The sequence below is a fragment of the Mercenaria mercenaria genome, chromosome 9 (genome assembly GCF_021730395.1).
Source record: "Mercenaria mercenaria strain notata chromosome 9, MADL_Memer_1, whole genome shotgun sequence".
Classification (NCBI taxonomy): Eukaryota; Metazoa; Mollusca; class Bivalvia; order Venerida; family Veneridae; genus Mercenaria; species Mercenaria mercenaria.
Window position 1 is genome coordinate 80,927,014 of NC_069369.1, and position 22,548 is coordinate 80,949,561.

Here is a 22,548-nt window from a genome sequence, read left to right on the forward strand (position 1 = left end):
TGACCAAGTTTCATGAAGATACAGTCATAAATGTGGCCTCTAGAGTGTAAACAAGCTTTTCCTTTGATTTGACCTAGTGAGCTAGTTTTTTATCCCACCTGACCTAGATTTGAATATGATATATAGATCATCAAGGTTAACATTCAGACTTAATTTCATTAAGATAAGGTCATACATGTGGCCTCTAGAGTGTTAACTAGCTTTTCCTTTGATTTGACCTGGTGACCTAGTTTTTGACCCCACATGACCCAGATTCAAACTTGACCTTGAGATTATCAATATTAACATTCTAAGTTTCATGAAGATACAGTAATAAATGTGGCCTCTAGACTGTAAACAAGCTTTTCCTTTGATTTGACCCGGTGACCTAGATTTTTGACCCCGCATGACCCAGATTCGCACTTGACCTAAAGATCATCAAGATTAACATTCTGACCAAGTTTCATGAAGATACAGTCATAAATGTGGCCTCTAGAGTGTTAACAAGCTTTTCCTTTGATTCGACTTAGTGACCTAGTTTTTTACCCCACCTGACCTAGATTTGAACAAGAACTATAGATCATCAAGATTAACATTTTGGCTTAGTTTCATTAAGATAAGATCATACATGTGGCCTCTAGAGTGTTAACTAGCTTTTCCTTTGATTTGACCCGGTGACCTAGTTTTTGACCCTACATGACCCAGATTCAAACTGGACCTTAAAATCATCAAGATTAACATTCTGACCAGGTTTCATGAAGATACAGTCATAAATGTGGCCTCTACAGTGTAAACAAGCTTTGCCGTTGACTTGACCTGGTGACCTAGTTTTTGACCCCAGATGACTCAATATCGACTCATGCAAGATTTTACTGAGGGTAACATTCTGACCAAGTTTCATTAAGATTGGGCCAAAATTGTGACCTCTAGAGTGTTAACAGTCAAATTGTTGACGACGACGACGACGACGGATGGACGACTGACGACGATGAACGACGGATACAGGGCGATCACAAAAGCTTCATAAAAAAGTTCCATAAAAATTGGGCCAAAATTGTGACCTCTAGAGTGTTAACAAGCTTTTCCTTTCATTTGACCTGGTGACCTAGTTTTTGACCTCAGATGACCCAATATCAAACTCGTCCAAGATTTTATTGAGGGTAACATTCTGATCAAGTTTCATTAAGATTGGGCCAAAATTGTGACCTCTACAGTGTAAACAAGCTTTTCCTTTGATTTGACCTGGTGACCTAGTTTTTGACCCCAGATGACCCAATATCAAATTCATCCAAGATTTAATTGAGAGTAACATTCTGACCAAGTTTCATTAAGATTGGGCCAAAATTGTGACCTCTAGAGTGTTAACAGTCAAATTGTTGATGATGACGATGGATGGACGACGATGAACGACAGACACAGGGCGATCACAAAAACTCATCTTGGAGCACTAAAAATCTATGTGCAGTCACAGACAGGACTAAGACAAATGGCAAGTCTATATGCCTCACATAGCGTTATAAAAAGTACTATGTTCCTTTAGAGAAAATATTCTTACCTATATCACAAGTACTGAAATCCACAGGTGTGAACTGTGGTGCAGCAGTGGCATTCATTTGATGCATAGACACTTTCTGGTATATGTCAAGTTCTTTGTTAACTACATTCTTGAATGAGGTCGCATTGCATTCTTCACCATTATAGGGTTTCAGTGTCATAAAACAGCCAATTGCATTCTCCATTAAGCTAAAACACAAATAATTAATAAGTCTTTTCAACTCAAGACTTTGTACAATTTTTCTTTAAAGAAATAAAGTTTAAACTAGGAATCTCTAATTCCAAGGATAGAGCATTTTACTTTGAGATAACTGAAATTTGATTTAAAATGATATTTTGTACACAAGTTGTTGCCACAGGACTTGAAAATGTTTTCAAGGTAGCCTGAATTTTTAGATAAGCAAGTTTGAGTTTCAACTGTATATTTGAGCCGCGCCATGAGAAAACCAACATAGTGGCTTTGCGATTCAGACCAGCCTGCGCATTCGTGTAATCTGGTCAGGATCCATGCTGTTCGCTTTCAAAGCCTATTGTAATTAGAGAAACTGTTAACAAACAGCATGGATTCTGATCACATCCGCACAGTCTGGTCTGGATCCATGCTGGTCGCAAAGCCACTATGTTGTTTTCTCATGGCCTGGCTCATATACAGAGAAAGAGAGCCATAATGTTTATCACTCAGTCTATGATAATTTCATTTAATTCATGCTAACTGATGAAATACTGTTTTATCACTAAGATATCAGACACTACATCACTAACAGAGAGTGATATTGTTTTGCCAATCTACTTGCACATTATGTACTGATTTCTAATTTTTTGTGAAAATGGAATGAAAGTTTAAGTCACGTTTTGTTCTTCATAGTACAGTAAAGTGAGATATTTTCCATATTTACTTAAAACACAAAACACCCACTTTATCTTAAATACACTAAAGCCTTAAATGAAACTCATGTTACATGTTAGAATTATTTACATTTTCACATTTACATCATGAAAATTAATATAATTGAGCTGAGCCATGAGAAAACCAACATAGTGGGTTTGCGACCAGCATGGATCCAAACCAGCCTGTGCATTCCATGCAGTCTGGTCAGGATCCATGCTGTTCGCTTTCAAAGCCTATTGGAATTAGAGAAACTGTTAGCGAACAGCATGGATCCTGACCAGACTGCGCAGGCTGGTCTGGATCCATGCTGGTCGCAAACCCACTATGTTAGTTTCCTCATGGCGCGGCTCAATCTATTAAACTTTATCTTCCTACTTTTAACTTTTAGCCTGCTGGCGCCAAGTGATTTTGCCTTTGAGACCAGTGCAGACCAAGATCATAGTCTGCACTGTTTGCTATTCAGTCAGTAAATTTTCAGTGAACACCCCTTTGGATCATAAGCTGTACTGCCCAAACCGAATGATGGACCAGTCCATTTTAGAAATATAGCAGAGTGAAGGTTAATGGAAAATACTGATGCTTGTAATAAAGCTATAAATACCTGCACATCAATGGCTTGTCTTCTTCTGGGTTTTTTATGTCTTCAGCAGATTTACCAAACATTTTGAACTGTGTAAATGGTGCAATTGCAGAAAAACACCGATCTGTTACACTTTTGCCAGCATATAATATATGGTAATCACAGTCATTGAAAGATTCCCAAACTGCACCTGAAATTTAATAAGAGCTGTCCGTAAGACAGCCAAGCTCGACTATTCGAAATATTGTCCCAGAAGCAGGAAAATATTACCCAAAAAGGTTAAATATCGAAAGAGTTTTAAGTTCAAAAGGGGGAATAATTTGACCAAAATGCACATCAGTTATGGGACTTGCTGCTATCAACTTGTTTTATAACCCCGAAGGCACATGTGAAGTTTCAATTCAATATCTGCATTTTTTTGGAGATAGAAACTTGCATGTAAAACTTTAACCAGAATTTTCAAAGTCCAAAAGGGGGCATAATTTGCCCAAAATACATGCAAGAGTTATGGGACTTGATCCAGTGAGGTTAGTAATTGATCTAGAAAAAGAAAAAATAAGTTTCAAATCTATATGCATTTTAGAAATAGCTGTATGTACTTGCACGCAAAACTTTAACCAGAATTTGCTAAGTCCAAAAGGGGGCATAATTTGGCCAAAATGAAGGTCAGAGTTATGGGACTTGCTGCTATCAACTAGTTTTATAACCCCAAAGACACAGTTGAAGTTTCAATTCAATATCTGCATTAGTTTTGGAGATAGTAACTTGCATGTAAAACTTTAACCAAAATTTTCTAAGTCCAAAAGGGGGCATAATTTGCTCAAAATACATGTCAGAGTTAAGGGACTTGACCCAGAGAGGTTGGTAATTGACCTAGAAAAAGAAAAAATAAGTTTCAAAGCTTTATGTCTTTAATTGATGGCTGTATGTACTTGCATGCAAAAACTTAACCAAGGTGTGACGCCGACGCCAACGCCAGGGTGAGTAGAATAGCTAGACTATTCTTTGAATAGTCGAGCTAAAAAGTGTGTTAATACTAAGAAATCATTTTACTTCATTGCTACAAAAGTCATGGTTCTGGCCAAAACAACTATTTGGAAGGTGCTTAGAATATGCTAAAATGCTCTCATATTTCACAGCATATGATTTCAATGAATTCACTAAAAATTTAAAGGAAGTGGCCAAAACCTCATGAAATTTGATAAATCAAGTGCCATAACTCCACTGAAACATCAAACTGGAAAATGCTGACCATAATTATGCACATCTAAGCTTGGTAATGATTACTCTTGTGAAGTTTGGTGTATATCTGTCCAGTGGTTTAAGAGGAGCAGCATAGACAAACTCTGTGACAGACACACACACACAGACAGATCGACAGACTTGCTAGAGACATAAATATATGTCCACTACTACTTCTTAATGAATTTAAGACAACATGCATTCTATTTATTTTCCTCTAAATGACAACTTTTCCTACCCTGCACATACATTTTGCACCACTTGCTAGACAAGACAGGTTCTATTATATCCATAAACTTTAAATTCAATGCACCAATTGATGCTAGACAAGACAGGTTTTATTATATCCATAAACTTTAAATTCAACGCACCACTTGATGCTAGACAAGACAGGTTCTATTATATCCATAAACTTTAAATTCAACGCACCACTTGATGCTAGACAAGACAGATTCTATTATATCCATAAACTTTAAATTCAACGCACCACTTGATGCTAGACAAGACAGGTTCTACTATATCCATAAACTTTAAATTCAACGCACCACTTGATGCTAGACAAGACAGGTTCTACTATATCCATAAACCTTAAATTCAACCAGTATCATGAATTAATCTTATATTTCTCTAATTGTACACTTAAAATCTAGCAAAAATGTTGTTAACTAGAAATGTGTCCATAGGACAGGGATGGTCTATGTGATGTTAGGGCACATTTTTACTAATCCAGTGACAGAATAATTTTGACTGTGGAACATGTACATCAAAGTTATGTATCAGAAAAGAAAAATAACTTTTAAAATTTTTTTCTGTAAGTGGTTTTGTGTAAATCTGCCCAGTAATTTTGAAGATGATTTTTTTAGAAATTGTCGACGGACACAAGACGGATGACGGACATAAATTGGTCACAAAAGCTCACCTTGAGCCTTTGGCTCAGGTGAGCTAAAAAAAAAAAGACACTAAATTTAGTAAAATTTGTGACCATTAAGAACGACCTTATTCATTTTGCCATGAATCTAGGTCTTACATATTACACACTGTTTAGTTACATTGAATGTTTGTGCAAAGCTACATGGATATCCATTTGTTATTGACCTTTCATTTTTAAGGGAGACGTTGACATTACAGAAAAAAAAAACAAGAAGGACCTGAAGGCCCTGTATCCCTCAACTGACCTAGTTCTGACCCTATTTAACTTAGTATCTAATCTGGCCTAGATTTTATGGAGACAAATATTTTGACCTTGTTTCATGTAAATCTGTTAGATCATGATATAACCCTGTGACATAGGATGAACCTTAGGTACCCCACTTTTGAATTTGACCTCTAGATTTCATACAAACATTCTGACAAAGATTTACAATAATCAAGTTGTAAAAAGTATTCTCTAAAGTATCAACAATGATTTTCTATGACTTGTCCCAATGACCTAGCTTTCCCAAAGTGAACAAGCGGTTTAGAAACTTCAATCTTTGCACGTACCACAATTTAGATCTGGATCAAAGATTCCTTCTACGGTTTCTGGGTTTGCAAGTGCTCCCTTTGTTTGCTCAAAGGTGCAACCATATTGCTGCATTTGTTCATTCATACAACCCACTGCATATTCCTCATATCTGTCAATACAGTTACAAATATATAGCCTTTTTAACATGAAATACATAAAATATGAAGAACATGTAAACTATACAATAAGGTCATTATAACAGTTCCTTGATCTATGATGGATTCGACTCAAGTGGATTCTGCAAGGCCTTGATGTCATGAGGCACCTGTGCTGAGTGTAATCTGACCTGGCCAAATCAAGGAGATCTGAACACATCACTGCAGATCTAGGTACTGCCTTAATGACCCTTTACAACAATACATATACCTATTTATAGTGCTATATCATCCAAATTGAACTAAAGTTTCAAGTAAATAAGACTGAAAACTTGTTTGAAACAGCAAACTTTTTGACATATAGAACATGAAGATGCCATCATTAAGTCATTTTTTACATCAGGACTAAAGCAAGTTGTCCAACCATAGGAGATTTTTCTGTATCTGATGGATGTTGAATACAGGGTTTTATATTTGCTATTGAAATATACGTTGCATTTCAGACAGAACATCTGTAGGTATATAATAAATATGGCATATTCGGCTTGTTTAAACACACAATACATTATACATCGTGACTTGTTTGAAACAGTCAGTTTACACTATTTTTTTTTAGTCTGAAAGAATGATGGCAAATTATAAGTTTTGACTATTGAACAGAAAGCCTCCAACCAAGACTATTAATATTTTGAATCAAAACTTAACTAATTGTTAGTTTAACAGTCGATTAAAGTTTTAAAAGGCCTAAGAATAACTGATCAAGCTATCAACTGCGCATGTAGAGCTTGAGCTTACAAGAAAAAAGCTTTAAGCTAACTTCTAATACACTTGTTTCTGTTAAAACACACTTAAGCTAAAATGACGTCACAATAACAGGCAATTGCGTCAATATTTTTGTTGCGAGCAAGAAAGAGTGCTACCATCTTTTGTTTTAAATAAAGGGCATATTAGAATCAAAATAATGTATAGCAAAATCATATTTTACTTGAATTAATACACTTAAAATGAGTAATATGGCACCAGAATAATTATTACGTGGATGTATAACCTCTTTTTTGTGTATAAATAATGTTAAAACTCGATTTTTCTGTACATTGTTTTTAAATGACCAGCGTAATTTTTTGTTTTAATTTTGGGTCATGACTATACATACATGCACTGGTCATCATGAGAAAGGTGTCTTGCATCCATATTGCTTGCACAAGTATATCTCAGGTGATAGTGGTTAATGCCCCAGTATGGGCACATGTCCTCAAAGTTCTTTGGAAATTCTGCCTCAAACTTGTTAACTGCGGCCTCCTCATCTGTAAAACAATATGATTTGTTTGTTTTGAGTTCAACACCATTTTTAACAGTATTTGAGTTATGTAACCCAGGGAATTACCCTAACGTGAACTCCTGGATTCTGTTCCAGTACAAGTCTGTTCTCTGCAAGTAACTGTCAACTTCCCCACATGAAGTGCTTTTACCAGAGGTACATAAAATATAGATTAAGGGTTTTCCCAACTATTTGCACAGATAACATTTGCAGTAACTTCTGAATACTTTCAGCTTGCCATACATATGCAGATCTTCTTACTGAAGTTATGAAACTACTTAGTGATAATATCATAAATATTTCATCATAAAAAAGATGGGGCTTTCTTTGGATTTTTTTTTTTTTATTATTATTTTGGGGTGGGACTGGGGGTGGGGATGGGTTAAATGTCACACTTACACAATTATAGGTCATATAGTGGCTTTCAATGGTGGATAAAGATCTAAGCTGACCTTTCATAAATGTTTACCTCACAGGGTGGCAACTGTGTAGAACCACAGACCTTCCATAAACCAGCTGGATGGCTTCCTCACATGAAGTTTTCAATGCCCTGATCAAGGCTTGAACCAACTTCGGTGAGGGGCAAGTGAGTTAAGTCAGTGACTCTAGCTACTCAGCCATGGAGGCCCCCTCCACAAAGATGTACCTTATTCATTTTTATTTTATAGAGTAAGTGTAAGAGATTACAAACAACAGGGCCTTCAAGGCCCTGTATCACTCACCTGACCTAATTCTAACCCCTGATAAGTTTAGAATCTATGTTGGCCTTGATTTCATTGAGACAAACATTTTGACAAAGTTTTATTACAATCAAGTAGAAAACTAGAGCTGCTTTTGAGAAAAGCGAATGTCTCCCACAACTGCCTAATCATCTAAATAGCAAGTCAGTCTTTATTATCGTTTACTCACTACAATTCAAGGGCCAGAACTCCTAAATGCCTGGACCGATTTGGCTCATTATCGAACCTGTCCGAGGTCTGATGGTCAAACACATTTTGTTCAAGTTTGGTGAAGATGGGATGAGAAGTGTTTGACTTAGAGTGCGGACAAGAGAAAAAAGGCTGATTTTTCAGTAATTCAAGGACCATAACTCCAAAATGCCTGGACCGATTTGGCTAGTTATTGAACAAACTGCCCCCTGAAAACTTTTGAAAAACTGGCATCAAATGGTGAGCTCTGGTACATTTTAGGGGTGTAAATTTTGAGGTATGGGAGGAGGTATCCCAGTCATTTTTTTAGTGGGGGGAGGGGGGTCGGCGGGGTCAGAGGATTCTCCCCCTGTAAATTTTTGAAATACATATATGAAATGGTGGGCTCTGCTGAATTTTTTGTTTTAACTTTAAGGTACTGGGAGGGATACTCTCCTCTCCCTGGGGATCAGGGGCTGTCCCCCCTGAAAACTTTTGAAATAAAGCTTTGAAATGGTGAGCTCTGGTACATTTTATGGGTCTAAATTTTGAGGTATGGGAGGAGGTATCTCAGTCATTTAAGGGGGGGGCGGGGTCAGGGGACCCTCACCTCTGGAAACTTTTTAAATACAGGTACGAAATTGTGGACTCTGATGCACTTTTTGGTCTTAATTTTAAATAATGTGGCCTCTAGATTGTTAACAAGATTTACCTTTGATTTGACCTGGTGACCTAGTTTTTGAAAACATTTGACCCAGACTTTGAACTTGACCTAAAGATCATTAAGATTAACATTCTAACCAAGTTGCATAGAGATACTGCCATAAATGTGACCATAAATGTGACCTAGTTTTTGATCCCACCTTATATAGATTGCAATTTGACCTAAAGATCATCAATATTAACATTTTGACCAGGTTTCATTAAGATATTGTCATAAATGTGGCCTCTATAGTGTTAACTAGCTTTTCTTTTGATTTGACCCTAGTTTTTTACCCCACCTGACCAAGATCTGAAATTGACCTAAACTCATAAAGGTTAACATTCTGGCCAAGTTTCATGAGGATAGAGTCATAAATTTGGCCTCTAGAGTGTTAACAACCTTTTCCTCCAATTTTTTGGCCTGGTGACCTAGTTTCTGACCTCATTAGACCCGGATTTGAATTTAGCCTAAAGATCATCAAGATTAACATTTTAACCAAGTTTCACAGAGATTTTGTCATAAATGTGGCCTTATCAAGCTTTTCCCCTGACCAAGTTTCATTAAGATTGGGCCAAAATTGTCATGTCTAGAGTGCTAACAGTCAAACTGTTGATGATGGATTATGACTGATGAAGGACAAAGGGCGATCATAAAAACTCATCTTGAGCACTCTGTGCTCAGATGAGCTAAAAAGCACATGCCAAACTGACAAAACTGTTGGTATTCATTACAAGCAGAAGAAGTAGAAAACAAATTCAAATGTTTTACAAATGAAAAACATCACTACGATGTAATATGAGAGCACTGCCAAACAAGAGCTCGTCGAACACGAAATGCCCCCCTTGATGCATTCAGTAATTGCACAAGGAACAGAAATTATATGCTCACTGTAAACAAAGGCTCTACCATTCTGGTTTAATCTGACCTTGACCTTTAACTTATTAACCTAACAAGAGATTATAGAGCGATCTTGGCGCCATCCACTGAGCCATTTTTGAATGTTCCAAATTTCAAGACTAGCTCAAGGTCAAAATCAAGATCAAATTTCATTTCGGACCAAAACAATGTGTATGTGTCCAAATTTGAAAGCTGTGGCTTGAGATATGTGAAAGTAGGTCACTAGATCAATTTCAAGGTCAAAGTTCATTTCGGTAGACAGAACTGTGCACGTGCTTCAAATTTCAAGGCTGTAGCTTGAGAAATGTGAAAGAAGGTAACAGGTAAAAATCAATGTCAAATTTCAATTCAGAACATAAAAATATGCATGCGGTCCGAATTTGAAGCCTGTAGCTTCAGAAGTGTGAAAGTAGGTCACTAGGTCAATCTTAAGATCAAAGTTCATTTCGGTACACAAAACTATGCATGTGGTTCAAATTTGAAGGCTGTAGCTTGAGAAATGTAAAAGTAGGTCACTAGGTCAAAATCAAGGTCAAATTTTATTTCGGAACACAAAACTATGCAAGTGGTCCAAATTTGAAGCCTGTACCTTCAGAAATGTGAAAGGAGGTCACTAGGTCAATCTCAAGATCAAAGTTCATTTCAGCACACAAAACTATGCATGTGGTTCAAATTTGAAGGCTGTAGCTTGAGAAATGTTAAAGTAGGTCACTAGGTCAAAATCAAGGTCAAATTTTATTTTGGAACAAAAAGCTATACATGTGGTCCAAATTTGAAGCCTGTACATTCAAAAATGTGAAAGTAGGTCACAAGGTCAATAACAAGGTCAAAGTTTTTTTCTGTACACAAACCTATGCATGTGGTCCAAATTTGAAGGCTGTAGCTACAGAAATGTGAAAGTAGGTCACTAGGTCAAGATCAAGGTCAACTCATGTCAAGGTTCATCTTGCCACTCAAAACTATACATGTGGTCCAAATTTGAATGATGTAAGTTATGAACATGAAGATTCTAAGCTTTTCCCTATATAAGTCTATAAGAACAATATGACCCCTGGGGTGGGGCCATATTTGACCCTACAGGGATAATTTAAACAAACATGGTAGAGAACCACTAGATGATGCTACAATACAAAATATCAAAGCCATAGTCTTTGTGGTTTGGACAAGAAGATTTTCAAAGTTTTTCCCTATATAAGTCTATGTAAACCATGTGAACCCCAGGGCAGAGCAATATTTGACCCTAGAGGAATAATTTGAACAAACTTTGTAGAGGACCACTAGATGACGTCATATACAAAATATCAAAGCCCTATGCCCTGTGGTTTTAAACAAGAGGTTTTTCAAAGTTTTTTCCTATATAAGTCTACATAAACCATGTGACCCCTGGGGCGGGGCCATATTTGACCCCAGGGAAATAATCTGAAAAATCTTGGTAGAGGACCACTAGATTTTGCTTCATACCAAATATCAAAGCCCTAGGCCTTATGGTTTTGGACAAGAAGATCAGAAACCATTTAACTGTTCCTGGCCAATGTGACCTTGACCTTTGACCTAATGATCTCAAAATCAATAGGGCTCATCTGCTGGTCAAAGCCAACCTAACTATCAATTTTCCTGACCCTAGGTCCAAGCATTCTTGAGTTATTGCCTGGAAACCATTTTACTGTTCCTGGTCACTGTGACCTTGACCTTTGACATACTCATCTCAAAATCAATAGGGGTCATCTGCTGGTCATGACTCACCTCCCTATCAACTTTCGTGACCCTAGGCCTAAGCGTTCTTGAGTTATCATCCGGAAACCCTTTTACTGTTCAGGGTCACTGTGACCTTGACCTTTAACATACTGACCTCAAAATCAATAGGGGTCATCTGCTGGTCATGACTAACCTCCCTATCAACTTTTATGATCCTAGGCCCAAATGTTCTTGAGTTATCATCCGGAAACCATTTTACTATTCAGGGTCACTGTGACCTTGACCTTTGACATACAGACCTCAAAATCAATAGGGGTCATCTGCTGTGGTCACCAACCTCCCTATCAACTTTCATGATCCTAGGCCCAAGCATTCTTGAGTTATCATCCGAAAACGGATTGGTCTACATACCGACCGACTGACCGACCGACATCTGCAAAACAATATACCCCTCATTCTTCGAAGGGGGGCAAAATAACCATGGGAGCCTAATACCATATTATCCAGTAAGTCAGCAAAATAAATCTCCTGTTGTTATCAAATAATAAAGCTCCTGTGGTTATGAAGTAAATGGTGCTTAACAGACTGACTTTTTTAAAATATCAGTTAGTGCATCTGGCCTGCTCTACAGCCCCTAAACAGAAGATATGCACAATTAACAGAACAAAGTGAAATATATATCAAAGTTCAATGGGTCAACATCAATTGTAGTATTACATACTTACTAGAGCAATCAAAATTAAAACTAGAGGGTGAGGACCATTTGTTTCCTGCATGGTATGTTATATCAGAACTTGAATCCAGATCTCCCACTGCAACCAATAAATATTTTGATCCGTTCACCACTTTGTCTTGGGCAGTATCAATGGCATATCTTGAACGCCAATATGTGACATAACTACCACCTTCATCAGTCCCTGCCCAAAACTTGTAGTTGTGAGGTCCATTATCTATTGCTGGTTTACTCTTTCCAGACGCAAATCTGTTTAATGGAGAAACATATATGTAATCAATAATTTATTGTTCCAACACTTTGCCTTGACAATCTACACTTCCCATTCCGCCCCAACCCCATATTCCAACTCAAACAAGCAAGCAAGGCTTATTCGTTATATTTGATATGTTATAAATTATAATGGAAAACAAGACCTTGTAGAAATCAAAATGCCCCACTAGAAAACAGTTAACAGTTCGGGGTCACTGTGACCTTTACCTTTGACCTACTGTTCTCAAAATCAATAAGGGTCATCTGCTGATCATGATCAACTTCCCTATCAAGTTTCATGATCCTAGGCCCAAGTGTTCTCAAGGTATCGTCAAGAAACGGTTTAATTGTTCCAGGTCACTGTGACCTTGATCTTTGACCTACTGACCTCAAAATTGATAGTGGTCATCTGCTGGTTATGATAAACCTCCGTATCAACTTTCATGATCCTAGGCAAAAGCTTTCTTGAATTATCATCTGGAAACCATTTAACTGTTCCGGGTAACTGTGACCTTGACCTTTGACCTACTGACCTCAAAATCAATAAGGGTCATCTGCTGATCATGATCAATTTCCCTTTCAAGTTTCATTATCCTAAGCCCAAGTGTTATCAAGGTATCGTCAAGAAATAGTTTAACTGTTCCGGGTCATTGTGACCTTGACCTTTGACCTACTGACCTCAAAATCAAAAGGGGTCATCTGCTGGTCATGAACAACCTCGCTATCATCTTTAATGATCCTAGGCCTAAGCGTTCTTGAGTTATGATCTGAAAACCATTTAACTGTCACTGTGACCTTGACCTTTGACCTACTGACCTCAAAATCAATAGGGGTTATCTGCTTGTCATGACCAACCTCCCTATCAACTTTTATGATCAAAGGCCTAAGCGTCCATGAGTTATCATCTGGAAACCATTTAACTGTTCCGGGTCACTGTGACCTTGATCTTTGACCTATCTGCTGGTCATGACCAACCTCCCTATCAACTTTCATAATCCTATGCCCAAGCATTCTTGGGGTATCATCCGGAAACGATTTAACTGCTCTAACCTGCAACTGCTTGAATTATCTTTATGCCTTCGCTTGGTTTCAGATGATGTTTTCCAAAAAAATCACCCAACATGTGTTTCTTTCAGGCATTTTCCAATAAGTGGTTTGTCTTGACAACAATAAGTTCCATGACATTTCCAAACATTTACCCAAGTTGCATTTGTTTGCTGACATTGTCTAAAACTTCCTGAATATATCGGCACTAGCACACAGAAATAATTTCTTTTTCATTCATTTATGAAATTCAAACCTATTTTTACTACCGGGAAGCAAAAACATATTTTGCCTGGTTGCCACTGACTACATAAAAAAATATCAAATACTATTTGTTTATTTGGTTTTACTTTGCACCCACATTGTACAGATTATATGACACCAAACAGGAATAAAAACTTGGATATCACATTTCATTTACACTGAAAATGAAAATATGATGTACAAAATCAAAACTTTTATACTTGCTGGACTCGCAGAAATACAGATAAAACCAAGTGTTTAGACCTTATTAGTTGCCTCTTACAATCTTGCAAGTATAAGACAGCAGTTCCAATTTTTCTACAAACAAGTTGTCCTAGCACCATACGGGATGGCAAGTGATTCTGCCTTTGCGACCAGTGTAGACCAAGATCAGCCTGCATGTCTGCAGGCTTGATCATGGTCTGCAATTTTTGCTATTCTTTTTTCTTTGTTGGGTTTTAACGTCGCACCAACACAATTATAGGTCATATGGCAACTTTCCAGCTTTGATTGTTGAGGAAGACCCCAGGTGCCCCTCCGTGCATTATTTCATCACGAGCGGGCACCTTGGAAGAACCACCGACCTTCCTTAAGCCAGCTGGATGGCTTCTTCACATGAAGAATTGAACACCCCGAGTGAGGCTCGAACCCACATCGATGAGGGGTAAGTGATTTGATGTCAGCGACCTTAACCACTCGACCATTGAGGTCACTTAGTCTGTAAATTTTCAGTGAACACCCCTTCAAATAATAAATGGTACTACCCCAACTGAATGATAGACCAGTCTATTTTAGAAATTTAGCAGGGTAACAGTTTGATAAAATCTTACCTGTTTTTCAAGACAATGTTGTCAGTATCACTCCACTCAAAGGTAACAATGTCAGTATTGGGCTGAAATATGAAAAAGGAATTCAGGTTTTCACCCTCAAAATATACACCTGACCATAAAACTGAAACATATTAAGGAGCCATAACTCAAGCAGTTACAGCCATTTTGAATGTTTTTTCTCACATATATCTACACATTAACGATATATAACATTTGAACCACTTCTGTAAGTTTTTCCTTTATTTCTCTTTTACATATTTGACAACAGTATTCATGTTATACAATATTCTAAAGAACTAGAAGTGCCATATCAGGAATTTCTGAATTTTTAAAACACCTTGTTTATTACTGAATTTTTCAACAAAATGACTATGCAACTTTCATTGAGATTTTGAGCCATTTTCAACACCAAAAAAAAAAAAAAAAAAAAAAAAAAAAAAAATGCTATTTCAAATTTTTGGGCCAATTATCAAAGACACAAAGTAAGTCATTTGTGTTGATGACCTCGACTACTTTATATCACATTTTAAACAAAGGCAACCATAATGAGCCTTTAGGCTTGTCTTCAATGTATCTAAAACAAGGCAAAATTACCATAAAGTTATCATCTGACAGTCCAAAACCAATCCATCTCCCCTGGCTCCATTTTTCATTGCTAGCCCAGATAGTGAATCCCACATCTTCACGGTATATTGTCCAATTGACCTTCACACCTTCTGCTACATCCCAGCTTTCCTGACATGCTGTAATGGAAGATATACAATGGAACATCAATCATCCTCTAAACCAAAAGTTTTGGTGTGCAAAAATGCTCCATATTAACCCTTACCCTGCTAAATTTCTACAATGAACTTGTCACTCTTTCAGCTTTAGACAGTACCATTATCTGTTAAAAGGGGTGTTTTCCAAAAAGCTACTGACTGAAAAGCAAACAGTGCAGATTTTGATCAGACTGCATAGATCTGGTCACAAAGGCAGAATCAATCATGTTCAGAATGATAAGGGTTAACCTTTAGCATGCTGGCGGCAAGTGATTCTACCTTTGCTACCAGTGCAGACCAAGATCAGCTGGCACATCCATGCAGGTTCTGTTCGCTATTTAGTCAGTAAATTTTCAGTGAACATCCCTTCAATTAATAAATGGTACTGTGCAATGCTGAATGACAGTTCATTCCATTTTAGAAATTGAGCAGGGTAAAAGATTATGTCCTCTACTAACATCTAAGTACAAAAAGAAGGATAACTTCATCAAAATGTCAGCAAGAGTCATGGAAACTTTGTCAAAAGTTAGGTATTATCATGTTGTGAAAAAAATGATTCAGCTGTGAAGAGTAATTAAACAACATTAATATGCATGTGTTTTAAACAAGATGTCGGTATATATTACAGGAACTATTTTTTTCCTTTATTTCCACAAACACAGTTTCACATAAAATGCACATGTGACACTGAGAAATAAAAAGAATTAAAATCCATTTTAAGTTTATGGAGGTCTATGGACTCCAAATGATCTTTTGACACTACCATGTGCTTCACACCCAGACAGAAATTACTTAATTTTGATTTATATTTTATATTCTCCTTCTTTCACCTGTTTTAATGATCCAGTGTTGCATAAAGATCTCTGAAACAACAAAACATCATCTAATGGTGGTTGTTTGAAAAAATAGGAAATCTTTTAATGGGCCATCACAATGATTGCTTTCCATAGGTAATGTGACATAAAAAACTCATATGGAGGTATGGCATCTTACATGGAGGTATTACATGTATGTATGTAAACAATTTTAGCCAATCAAACTTTGTGACCTCTGTAATGTTCCATTCCTATCTAACATCACAACCGTGCAGGTTCATTAGAAATTGTAAATACATGGGTCATGTAGGTACATCATTGGAAATACAGAAGTAACACACATAAAATATGATATATTGCAATAAATGGTATTTCAGAAATCTTGTACTAAAGAACTCTGTCAAAATGAATACTTTTTTCTTTAAGGGAACTTTATTTTTACCAAAAACAGTTTGCAAAAGACTGAAAACACTGTGAAGTCCGTCACTTTATTCATGTTATAAATATGTATCAAAATACATAGTAGTTGTTTTTTTGTTTTTTTTTCAAAACTGGTCACAAATTCTGTTTATAGGACTTTCAAGTTTTCTGGGCTAATTTTGTGAAGAAATAAATCAGTTTGGTCCAGACTTGTTTTGGTTCCAGAACACAGAGGGTCGTGCCTTTCAGAGATATTTTTCCAGTTATGTAAAGAAGAAAATTTTCAAGCAGCACATTTATTGTGCTGTTATTTAACAAATGCTGAGCCTATTTTTTTCACCTACCTGGGCACATTGAGAATGTCCTGTTAGGATTTACATCCAAACCCTCTCCTCCCCAAGTTCTCATAAGGTGTAAAATGTCCCTGAAAGTGCAGTTTTCACCAGCGTTCATAGCATTTGTTTTTACACAGCCCATATACATCTGGAAATGTCTGAAACAATAGAAGATTTTTATCAAATATCTAAGATCATGACCAAAAAAAAAAATTAAACCTGCACCATGTTCATTTTCTCAGTTTCTAACCAAAACTGTTCAACAGATACACCTTAATCAACTAACAGTTTGAAACATCACAATGTGCCATGAGTATAGTATTGTCCATTGGCAGGCACAAACTTGTATACTGTACGCAGGTTGTAGTTTTTGAGATCTGAACTCAGTAATACTGTATAAGTGATTAAGTTAGCGACATGGAAATTTAGCTTATTTTGCAAATTCACAAAAGCTTGCTAATACATGTATTTCCTTTAGCATAAAATAACAGCTGTCTAAAAAATGTATCATAACACCAGAAGTAAAAGGGAGAAATTTATTCTAACACCAGGGTTTTTTTCTAGCTATTTTGGGAACATAGCCTATACCCCCAAAATTGGGAATTTTGACGCATAACTGTTCCAAATTGGGAAATATTTAGTCTCATAGGATATAGTAAGGATGTGTTTAAGCACTTTCTGATACACTTGTTTCACATTGTACAACCTCTTTAACATATACTTCCATTACAAAATTGTCCATAATTTGGTCAATGTTTGTGCAATTTTGATGAAATTTTTTTCAGGATGTAGATTGGGAATTTTTGCACTCATTTTGGGAAAAAAACATACTTTTTGGCATTGGGAATATAGCCGAATAACGGCTATAAAAACAGCCGAAAAAAAACCCTGAACACCATTGTAAAAGTCAGATAATATTACATGTATGTACATTATATACATGACAGAATTAGTACATAATGCATTATCTATTTAAATCCACTTTTTAAACATTCGATAATAACATATATGCAGTTCTTATGCCATACAATTTAGTGATTCTTACGACGTGATATTTTTACACAACTTGGAAATCGGGCCCTGGCAAATATTTCAGCACGCTAAGTGTCTAGAATACCAAATTTGCTAATTTTTCGACCTGCGGAAATATCAAATTATGCAGTAACCTTATCTAGCTCGAAAATATATGTCTGCCTTTGGAGGGAGTTATCTTTGCTATATAGGTACTGTTGCCAGAAGAATTACAAACCTTTCAGAAAATTGAAATATGAAATGATAGTTTTTACAACCCGTTTGTTAAAGTAATTTAAAAGAGATATATAAGGAAATATTATCCAAGAAAAAACAAAATCTTTTGACCTACATAAAGCAACCAATCACTTTTTTTTTTATTCAAAATTCAAAATTAAATCTAAACAATCTAGAATGGTTCAAATTCATTTCATCTTCAAAAGTTGAAAACTATGGATCTGTATCCTGATGAAGCTGCCGTTACAGCCGGAACCATGTAATTCTATGCCCATGAAATTATTTACAATAAATGATATTTCCGTTATGACTTACATGCAGTTTCTGTCAGCCATATACTGTTCCCAGGCTGGTTCACAGCCTTCTTTTGCAAGTGACGCTAACCCTGGTGGGTAACACACCATTTCTGTAATACATAAAATTAAATAATGTATAAGTTCACACTTATTCCCCGATAATGTATGTTTAACTTAGCCAAGGGCCATAACTCTGGTCTGGTGGTAAGAAATCCCAATTAAAAAACACCAGGTGCACAACTTCACGTGCTGACTAACAATCCTGTGAGGTTTGATGACTCTAGGGCAAATACTTATTGAGATATGCATAACATAAATTTGGCACCGATGAACAGACAAACAAGGGCAATTCTAAGTGCTCCCTAAAAACTTCGGTGGAGAGTGGGGGATGGCACAAAAAACTGACTATAACAAAATTAATAAAGCTAAATATATGTTATAAAAATGGCTCACCTTCACAGAATTCAAAATTGAGTGATGAGAAATCAAATGATTCATCAGTAATAAGCTGTTCCAAATCTTCTTTATGAAGGATTTCCAACAATGAATTCTGTATCTCTTTTCTTTCACATTTGAACCTTTCTGATGAAGGGTACGACATGTTTGACATAGATGAAGATGTGTTTGACATCTGCCACATTTTTCTGTGGAGTTCATCTGTTACACACTTTGTCAGTTCCAACACATTCCTGAAATTTTACCATCAAATGTTTCAGAAGCAGGAAAGTACCATATTCGCTGAGTTAATAAAATCTGTAAGGGCTAGTTCAGTTAAACATATGTCCCACCCAGGGATGGCAAAATAACGGTCACTGGCCTACAGAAACGAAATAAATTCAAGCTCTGAAGCATGCATTTTCATTTGGTTGTAGAACATTTCTGACTCTGTCTTCGCTTCCGCATGCGGTATACAATAAAAAAGCACATCACCTATATCTGGAGCATGATCATTCTATATTAGAGAATGGCAGTAAAGAATCATGTCACTTACATGCAGATGTCTTTTGTCATTTGTCCTTTACCAGACAATGGAGTCAAATGCCTTCTACAATGTCCAATAGTTGTATTCACGATCAGCTTCTCTGACCAGCACAGATTACCTACAACAAAAGTGTCCATGGTGACAAATCCTGTTGAGTAATATTGTTGTCTTTGAGACTTTTTTAAAAAGAAAAAAGAGAGTTATCAAAGAAAGTTACTTTAAACAATTATATTGACCTTTAGCCTGCTTGTGGCAAGTGATTCTGCCTTTGCGACATCAGCCTGATCATGGTCTGCACTGTTCGCTATTCATTCAGTAAATTTTAAGTGAACACCCCTCTGAATAACAAATGGTATTGCCCATACTGAATAATGGACCAGTCCATTTTAGAAATTTAGCAGGCTAAAGGTTAATACTATAACTATTGCAAGATTGTAACAGAAAACACTGAAAAAAAAGCCAAAGCAGCACATCCTATTTGGCTGTACTCACTTCTGATTAAGGCCTATGGCCAAAAATCCAATGTTAATCATAAAGTAACAGAGCTTCATTCTAGTTTTGTGGATACTGATAACTTACTTTCACACTTTTCATGTTCCAGGTTAAACCATTCCTTTTCTTCTGTCCGTCCATCTTCCTTAAATCGCCAGAAAAATGTCCATGATTGGTCATCAATAAATTCATCTAGATCTTCAGCGTAACATTCTGACATTTCAGCCTTGATACAGTCTTTGAATTCTTTGTATGCCCTGTAAAAATCATCATGTTATCATTTATGGAGATAAATAAAACAAATATTTCAGTCCTGTAAAAGCATACAGTTCATACGATAATGCATACTGTTTTTGTTCTGTTTTCACTGGGTCTAGCGCCACACCAACACAATTATTGGTCAGATGGTGACTTGTGCTTCTGATGGTGGAGGACAATCTCAGGTGCTCCTCTGTGTATTATTTCATCATGGGCTGGCACCTGGATAGAACCAATGACCTTCCATAAGCCAGCTGGATGGCTTCCTCACTTGAAGAAGTCTATACCCAAAGCAAAGCTCACAACCGCATCGGTTAGAGGCAAGTGATTCAAAGTCTGTGACCTTAACCAATAAAACACATGGACCATTTGTGTGAATTCATTTTAACACCAGACCAGCAGTTTCACACAAGAAGATTTTTAATGTTACCACTATATACATTTATTAAATGTTTTTCAGTCAATTATCTAAATATTAGAGTGAAATAAATCTGGTATTTTCACAATGATAAATAATATATTTTTCACTTGCAAGAAACTATAAAATGGGTAAATTTAGTAAAAATGAATGACAAAAAAAGGGAATTTGTTTGTTTTACATGTAAGATCAAAACTAAAGAACACCATATCTTACATTTTCACTTGTGATCACAATAGCTCTACCTGAGCACTGTGTGTGCACGTGTTTGAAATTTTGTCAGCTTATTTCCACAATGCCGTAACTAGCTTTTTGATAGTTTTGGTAAACAACGTTTAAAGATTTGAGTGTCATAAATTTGCACAACTTACAGATCTGTTGAACTAAAATTTAGCCTGTTCATGTTATTTCTACAAGGCCAAACATTTACCATCATACAGAGGTCATAGAGACATACACAATGACAATAAAATCTCAATTTTCCCAAAAATGTACTTATGGCACTCTAAAATTAAGGTGACGACTTGTTCTGCCTTCTCACCAAAGCTGTGTATAAACATTTGAGCCGCACCATGAGAAAACCAACATAGTGCATTTGCGACCAGCATGCTGTTCGCTTTCAAAGCCTATTGCAATTAGAGAAACCGTTGGCGAACAGCATGGATCCTGACCAGACTGCACGGATGCGCAGGCTGGTCTGGATCCATGCTGGTCGCAAATGCACTATGTTGGTTTTCTCATGGTGCGGCTCATTTACTGCACCTTGAAAGTAACTAGAAAGCTTACCTGCATTTTTCTTTAGAAGTTTCTTCTCTGTTGAAAATTTCATCAATATCCTTATCACATTTGTACTGGACTCTTTCATAAACACTGTTAAAGTCCCGACAGTTAGTTTCTGGTTGTTCTAGAACATACATAAAAATGAGTGAACTAATAAGTCCCAGACAATCACATGTATCACATAATACTGTAAATTGGGTTATTTTGGTGTCAATTTCATTTCCCGATTTGAAAGGCAACAGAAACGTTTGCTCTGTTAAAAATTCTAATTTGGAAGTAAATACACAGCTAGGAGGAATTTTTGTCTTAAATTTAATAATTTTCATGACTTTACACTTAAACAACAGCAATGACTAGCCTTTAGTGGTGACTAGCATGACATTACTGTGCCTGATGAAGTCTTATGAGTGCTGGTAACCACATATTCATAGATAAAATAGACAGTTTATATATAGGCATACATATTAATAATAGCTGTCATGTGTTTACAAATCGGATAGAAATATTTGTCCCGAGGGCACCTGCGCATTGGGCGGTAATGAGGCTTGCCGAATTACCGCCCATGCGCAGGTGGCCGAGGGACGGATATTTCCATCCGATTCGAAAACACATGACTGATATTTTTTCTTTCATATCGTATACATGTTAGCATTTTATTCTGGCGGATTATTTTTCTTGCATACCATACAAAAGGTAGAAATAATTTCTTTTTAGCACTCTTTCTTATAATAGAGAATGAACCCAAAGCGCACGAAATTAACGTCCATAAGCAGAAGTGACGTAATGATGTTTTGCATTACGCATCACAACAAAGTCCACTTTAGTTTTATCGTTTGTAGCATAACGTTATGTTTTTATGGTAAACTAACGTATTTTGAATCAAGAAATATACTATAAGGAACTGAGAGAAACTATCAAGGTACCTGCTTTTTTCGTATTTTTACATAAACAATATATTATCAGTGCATGAACCACTAGCTGTCATTAACAGCACGAGAGTCATCTGGCATGGGAGGTGCCAGATGGGTTTTGCCGGCATGGGTAAAATCACCGGAAACGCCAGTCCGGTGTGCAAGAATGTTCCTTGTGTCCTTAATCAGGTCACTGCTATTTAAGAGATACAAAATATTGATATAACCAAATTTTAAAAGTAACAACACTGAGTAAAATGACACCAGACACAATTTCCGAGAGCAGTTTCCAAATTCCACTGGTGGTGGTGGTGGCATTCCCAAAATGATGGTAAAAAGGCCTGTTATACACAAAGGAATGTGTCT

The 22,548-nt window shown here is 36.6% G+C and overlaps 1 protein-coding gene across 6 annotated transcripts in view; it reads right to left on the reverse strand.

The window, feature by feature from the left end:
* LOC123546327 (uncharacterized) overlaps positions 1-22,548 on the reverse strand; it is a 313,757-nt gene that overhangs the window by 141,481 nt on the left and 149,728 nt on the right. For all 6 annotated transcript variants that reach the window (XM_053551859.1, XM_053551862.1, XM_053551858.1 and 3 more), the window contains exons 59-71: positions 21,278-21,395; positions 19,903-20,072; positions 19,333-19,441; positions 18,795-19,030; positions 18,361-18,451; positions 16,807-16,955; positions 15,061-15,209; positions 14,467-14,528; positions 12,090-12,346; positions 6,997-7,147; positions 5,727-5,857; positions 3,024-3,192; positions 1,535-1,722 (exon numbers count right to left, since the gene is read on the reverse strand). In XM_053551859.1, coding sequence (XP_053407834.1) covers positions 1,535-1,722; positions 3,024-3,192; positions 5,727-5,857; positions 6,997-7,147; positions 12,090-12,346; positions 14,467-14,528; positions 15,061-15,209; positions 16,807-16,955; positions 18,361-18,451; positions 18,795-19,030; positions 19,333-19,441; positions 19,903-20,072; positions 21,278-21,395 — 1,980 coding nt within the window. The remainder of the gene's footprint in view (positions 1-1,534; positions 1,723-3,023; positions 3,193-5,726; positions 5,858-6,996; positions 7,148-12,089; positions 12,347-14,466; positions 14,529-15,060; positions 15,210-16,806; positions 16,956-18,360; positions 18,452-18,794; positions 19,031-19,332; positions 19,442-19,902; positions 20,073-21,277; positions 21,396-22,548) is intronic.